This window comes from Raphanus sativus, unplaced genomic scaffold (genome assembly GCF_000801105.2).
Source record: "Raphanus sativus cultivar WK10039 unplaced genomic scaffold, ASM80110v3 Scaffold4574, whole genome shotgun sequence".
Classification (NCBI taxonomy): Eukaryota; Viridiplantae; Streptophyta; class Magnoliopsida; order Brassicales; family Brassicaceae; genus Raphanus; species Raphanus sativus.
The window spans coordinates 1-6,510 of record NW_026619876.1 but is presented as its reverse complement, the minus strand read 5'-3'; the positions used below and the strand labels follow the sequence as shown (position 1 = coordinate 6,510).

The 6,510-nt window shown below is 33.5% G+C and overlaps 3 protein-coding genes across 4 annotated transcripts; all 3 read right to left on the bottom strand.

Moving 5' to 3' along the window:
• Positions 1-239: 239 nt before the first annotated feature.
• On the bottom strand, positions 240-1,226 carry LOC130507470 (3-hydroxyisobutyryl-CoA hydrolase-like protein 4, mitochondrial). Of its 2 annotated transcripts, none has more exons than XM_057002178.1 (4): positions 916-1,226; positions 737-838; positions 497-594; positions 240-266 (listed from the first exon to the last, which is right to left on the bottom strand). In XM_057002178.1, exons 1-4 carry the CDS (start codon positions 1,151-1,153, stop codon positions 255-257), a joined length of 450 nt encoding a protein of 149 aa, XP_056858158.1. In that variant the 5' UTR covers positions 1,154-1,226; the 3' UTR covers positions 240-254. The 2 variants fall into 2 exon arrangements, with proteins under 2 accessions (XP_056858158.1, XP_056858159.1); XM_057002179.1 differs by having other exon boundaries at positions 497-561.
• Positions 1,227-2,399: 1,173 nt separating this feature from the next.
• On the bottom strand, positions 2,400-4,330 carry LOC130507471 (protein SODIUM POTASSIUM ROOT DEFECTIVE 2-like). Its single transcript, XM_057002180.1, has 3 exons — positions 3,974-4,330; positions 3,529-3,604; positions 2,400-2,712 (listed from the first exon to the last, which is right to left on the bottom strand). Exons 1-3 carry the CDS (start codon positions 4,193-4,195, stop codon positions 2,588-2,590), a joined length of 423 nt encoding a protein of 140 aa, XP_056858160.1. The 5' UTR covers positions 4,196-4,330; the 3' UTR covers positions 2,400-2,587.
• A 759-nt stretch (positions 4,331-5,089) lies between these two features.
• Positions 5,090-6,278, bottom strand: LOC108837650 (uncharacterized). The gene is made up of 2 exons (XM_018610678.2): positions 5,954-6,278; positions 5,090-5,866 (listed from the first exon to the last, which is right to left on the bottom strand). Exons 1-2 carry the CDS (start codon positions 6,242-6,244, stop codon positions 5,126-5,128), a joined length of 1,032 nt encoding a protein of 343 aa, XP_018466180.1. The 5' UTR covers positions 6,245-6,278; the 3' UTR covers positions 5,090-5,125.
• Positions 6,279-6,510: the final 232 nt, after the last annotated feature.

The window sequence follows — 6,510 nt, the reverse complement described above, 5'->3', positions numbered from 1 at the left end:
CCGCCTGAAAAAAAACTAAGACCACGGTTATGCACTATCTATCCGGTTTTTACTAGATTAAGAATACACATTTGATGCAAGAAACATACAGCTAGCTAATCATGGGTAAAGAACGCTTTGGCAAACTAGAGGTTCCTAATACGGTTTGCATGTCTGGTCTTTTTTCTGTTTCAAAGTTTCCATAAGACAAGCAAAAAAACGCACAAACCAGACCTCTATCATATCTGACAAATGATTTTTGGTTGTAATCTGCTTCACATCACCGCCTGAAAATAAACTAAGACCACGGTTATGCACTATCTATCCGGTTTTTACTAGATTAAGAATACACATTTTGATGCAAGAAAATGACTCCAAAAAAAAGAAAAACCCACTCCCCCCCCCCCCCCAAGATAAAACACAACACAAAAAATAACTAAGATCAATCAAGGAATGATTTCTGTAATCATCTTCTACATCCAGCCAATTAATAGCAAAATGGGTTCATAAAAGAAACCTTTTGCACAAGAGGAGTGTGTTTGTCCACTAAGATATCTGCAACAACTCCTTTAATATCCATCCCTGCACCAGCAACAACTCCTTTAATATCCATCCCTGCACCATTCATAATATGGTGTCACTCTCCCACAAACCTCTTCCCCCACAGCATTAACCAATACTAAATAGATAAAGACCAAAAGCAACATACTTTCGAAACCTCCTGACTCCAACAAAAAAAAGGAGTGAACTTTATTACCTGCACAAAAGGCTCGAGGAGTGCTTCCTTCCACGATCACACATTTGACTTTGGGATCAGATTCCCATTCTTCAAGCAAGCTTTTGTACTTCAAATCCATTTCTATAAAAAAAAAACAAAACTTTCATGGATTTGAATTTTGGGTTTTTGATTCATTAAAAGAAAATACAAAAACGGACCTAGATTCATGGCGTTGAGAGCTTTAGGTCGATCAAGAGTGATGACAGCGACGCCATTTGGATAAACGTTTCCTTTTACGAACTCTTCTCCGCCGCCGCCGCCGCTTCCAGTGGCCATTATAGTGAAGTTCCGGCGACCCGATACGGAGTGCTTAGAGAAGCGGATGTTATGAGTCGTTGGTGGGTGTCTGGAGAAGAAGAAGAAGCGAGCAGAAGCCACGCCCAATGTTTTGATCATCGCTTTGATTCTTACCGGTTCCAAACATCAACCACTTTTGTCGGAGGAACCAAACATCAGTGACCTTGTTCGAAGCCCACCAGAATACTCTTTTTAAATATATAAACAATAAGGCTTTTCGGCCCAATAGCATCAGTGACCGTGTACGAAGCCCAACGGATTGCTCCTGAGCAGTCGAGTTCAAGCTGAACAGTGTCAAGAACCAGACCCTGACTGCTTACAGTCCACTGGTTGTGTACCAACTCGACAAGATTTTCCGATTAACAACAACCAAACCAGCATACAAGTATTGACTCCAAGTCCCCGACAGTTGTTCATTGTTCCGAGTATATATGTGAACACTGTCACAGTTTTAGAATATGCAAACAAGCATTTCAGAAAGAATTTAACATCTTACTCCCCCCCAAAAAAAAGTATTTCACAAAGTTGAACTCAAATATTTATTCCTTCAGTAAAAGTCAATATGAATTCTGACATACAGTTAATAATTTGAGATGATCCGTGTCAAAGCTAGATTCGGTAAACAAAGCTAGCTAGGTGTGTGCCGGGTCGTTCGTAGCCAAGTAGCTCTATCTTCGGGTCCTGGCGTGAGGGGTTCGACCCCTCCTTACCTCAGTTTGAGGATTAAAGGTCCAAAGTGACTAAAATTGACCCAAAAAAAAAAGCTAGCTAGGTGTAGGAGGGGGCTTCCTATGGTCCACACTGCATAAACTTAAGATATACTTAATGAAAAACATAGTTTTATTATAAGATAAGATGCGTATTACTAGCTAAGATAATGTAAAATATATTATGTAAATATGTGGTCCAACATAAACTTCCAAGCAACTCGAAAACTAACTTTTGTTATTAGAGTGGGTCGACAGAAAAAACAAAAAAAAGTTCACTCAAAAATGATAAATAAATGTATCTTCCTTGATATAATGACTTTTTGTATCCGTTCCAGTTTATGTATCGGGCTCAATTCGTTTGGATTTAATAGATCCTAATTCCACATCAAAGCTCATAACTTTTCAACCCAAACTGAAGATTAATTATTAACTACTCATATCTTGTGTTAGTTCACAAATTTAGGTTCTTTGTATATTTCATTCAACGATACGTTAATACGTCATCAAGCGTTTGTGGCCACACCGTTTAATAATTAATACCTTGGTCGAGTTTATTATGATCAGTCCTCACTCCTCACTCCACGGAACAGTAAAAATATGCACATGTTTAAGTTTAATCAACCACCTTCACTAACTTATATAAATTATTAATGACATAGATTCAAAATGTTACAAACAGAATGGACCCAGAAAAAAGAGGGATATATTAGAGAGATAGGTGCATGCATGTGTATCTACGCATAATTAGATAATTTAGTAATAATAATATTACATGAAGATGGGGACATGGACATGAAAGACCCATGTGGAAATAGAAAGAAATTCAAGAGGAAGACCAAAGCTGAGCATTCTTGACCTTACAAATACTCTCTAACACATCTACTGGCATTATGTTCCCCTTCACCACTACCTTTTTGCTTTCAAGCTCCACTTTGTACCATGTCACTCCTGTTCATTAGAATAAAACCATATTGATCAGTCTTTCAACAGTTTTATAAACTTTAAAATACAATTGAAAGTTCTTTAACTCTAATGAACAGAGTTAGTATCATAACTATGTGTTATATTAGTATCACAACATAACACAGAGTTAGTATCATAACTCTGTGCTATGTTGAATTTCTGTTAGTTTAAAGTGGTATATATAATATATTACACACATATGTAATATTATCTAAACAAAAATATCCGTCTTCACCCATAAATGATTGCAATTGTCACTATTTGTTAATGCAAATATACAATTTTACACTAAATTTTTTGATATACTCTTTTGTTAATTTAAGATTCGCCCCTTTTTATTGGTGTTTTAATTCTTACGATTAAAATTTTAAGGTGTTTTAATTTTTACGATCAAAATTTTAAATAGTAGTTTTATTCTAACGACTAATCATTTGCTAGATCTCTTTTTTTTGCACAAAATTTTCAGTAATATGCTATAGATTCGTTCCTGAGTTTTGAATTGATGTTCTTAGTTTTTAGTTCATCTTTGTTTGATACAAAAAATATACTCCTATATGAATCTTGTCACAATTAAGTCTTCTTTCATTTTTGGAATTCTGTTAATTAAACTGTATATTCCACTAAACATAAATACAATATAGAATTAAATTTTAGTTAATGTGTGATTTACGCAAAGAAACAATGATTAAATTTGTAATTATATTTTTTCAAAAAAAATTGTAATTATTATCATTGAATCATGTCTTGTGATTGTATTTCCCTAAAAGGAATACCTAGAAAATAAAGAAGATTTGGCGTTACCGTCTAGTTTAGAAATATGCTTCTCGACTTTCTTTGCACATCCGTAGCAATGCATAGACACCTTTAGCTCCACTACCTGCATACATCACCATCATCATCCGAACAATTTGATTAATTATTTTCAAGATCAATTCAAACTTCCAACTCGAAACAACTCATTTATAATAAAGTGAAAGCTGAATTCGTGATACCTTATATCGATCAAATATATTATATATTATTCTATTCGATTCTGGGAGAACTAAAAAAACTAACTTGGAATAACAAGAAAAACGCACACCACCATACAAGAGAAAAAGGCCTACACAACTTTTCAAGAGCTAATAAAACATTTATTTCACGGTTTCCAAAACAATGCATTGTGATAAGCGTTTTTCAAAGCTCAAGAACTCATCATAAATCATAATGTAGTCTATGACATAATGTTGCGGTGATATGTGGTTACCTTAGGCTTAAGATGAAAAGCAAGAGTCTGACGATGATCAGCAGATACATCATCTTTTAATCTCATGACCTTCCCCGATTTCTCTGATGAAGAATCTATCAGTGGCTCCTTCTCAAACTCTTCCTCATCATTTTCTAGGGTGTTTAGACAAAAACATGAACACTGGTTTGTCGGATAAAACAGACAATCCCATGCTCGACCAATCTTCTGGAGCTTCCCCATTAAATTGGAAACTAGTTAAGTGTTTTTAGAGAATGATGTTTTTTTCTGAAACTTAAAGAGGGATGTTAGGAAGACTTAAAAAGAAGAAGTTGTGTGAGAGAGGAGAGAAACCTTGCTTATTTGACACACTTACACTGTCGTAAAGAGATATAGAGAGAGAATGTTAAGGTGGGTAAAGAAGTCAAACATTGAAATGATTTTGTAGAGACCGATAAATTTACTAATTTTTTTTATTATTTTCAATGCATCACCTACAATGTTAAATCTATCATTAGATTTATCATTTATGCTACTTTTGTCATTTTTCTTCTACTTTAGTTTAGTTGAGTCCATTTTGGTGAACCAATAATATTATCTTCAGTGCATCTAGATTGGTATGGCGACTGTAACCAGTAGATAGTTATGTTTAAAAAAAATACTAAGGGCAACTCCAACGTAGACGGCATAACGCCATTTTGCCGTCAAAATTTCACTTTTCATCTCCAACAAGACGCTATATGCAACGCTATTATAGTGTCTTCGTCATTTTTGATACAGTATCACACTAAATATAGTGTAGGTACTGTAGCGACGGGATAAGTTTTTTTTTTTTTTTTTGACTTTCTTTTATTGTTTACATAACTTAATTCATTATATTTACTTTTACAAAATAGCAAATAAAATTCATTAATATGTAATGTGATATTAAATTTATTTTTTAATAAATCTTAATGTGATTTCTAAATTTTAGTTAATATAAATTATTAATTAATAAAACATTTAAAATGGGATTAAAATACATAAAATCATTTAAAATACATAAAATTACCCAAATAAACACCAACCAAACATAAAAAGTGCATACAAGAAAATAGATTTGCAGAAATAAAAAAAATACATAAATTTGCCAAAAAAAAAACTGGAAAACATTAGATTGACTAACATAATAATCTAAAAACCCGGAAAATTATTATCAGCTCCATCAAGATAATTATAATACGGGGTATAATCTTCTTGATCATTTGGTGACATTTGGTTTTCACCTTGAACTTGTTCTCTATGAGATGGTTGTCCTTCAGCTTGATCTCCTTGATATTGTGATGTTCGATATTGTGATCCATGATATTGGTATTGGACATCTTCTCCTTGTTCGTTAGATTGACTGGTTTGAGCTCGTTTTCTTATAATTTCTTGTTTCCGATTTTCGATATAAGCACGAGATGCAGGATCAGTTATAGAATTCAAATCTGCGAATAATATTTTATTCTCTTCTTTCATTTTTGCTACCTCGACCTTTTGCCTTTGAATTTCATTTCGTTCCGAATTACCTTTAGTTATAGCTTTGAGAAGTTTATCATTTTGCTCCATCAATTGTTTAAATTGTTCTTCAGATTGTAATTTTCTCTTAGCTTTCTTCACACCCATAGGTCTTGAAGATAAATTAGAAGTGCCTTCGTCAGAATTTATATTTAGATCAAATGAATTCATACCGGGGGATGGTGATGACTCAGGATCAACTGAAAATGATGGGGATGATGAAATATTACGACCTTCTTCGTGGAATGCACTAGGTGCATTACCGTTGTTATTTGTAAATTTTTCCATGCCTTTGAGGATAGGCCAGACGTGGTCGAATTTGAAGCCTCTTTTATATTTGACATCTTGGGCTAATAACATCTTTGCTTGGTTCAACTAATTAAATAATGAGCAAAGATTAAATAAGTTAATATATACAATAAAATTATGAAATATAGTAAATAGAAAATCACATATACTCACAATGTCTTGTTCAGAAGCACCGCTAGGATTCTTGTTTTCAATTTGATTAACGCATCCCCTCAACTTGGAGACAGCTGAAAGAATTGTAGTCATTCGAGTTTGTAAAGATCTCCTTGGTCTTGGTTGCTGGTTGGAAATCTCAGACTTTTGGTATTCAGTTTCAACTCTTGCCCAAAATTGATCTTTTGACTGGTTTATTCCTATGATTGGATTTTGAGAAACATCAAGATACACATGACATAAGTGCATATCTTCATCAATGGAATATGATAAAGAACGACTTGAAGTCATTTTTGAGAAAGATAGTAGTGGTAAGAAATAAGTTGGAGATGTGTGATCATTGAAAGAGAAGTATATGTTTATATAGAGAAGTGATTCGTATTTTTGTGATAATATGATAATGTGAATGTGACATGAAGTGACTAATCAATGCAACGGTTAGATCTTGGTCAAATAAATCGAACGGTTTATATTGATTTATTTTTTTCTGGTATGTGATAATGGAATATGACAAGAAGTGACTAATCAATGCAAGAGTTTATATTGATTCGTTTTTT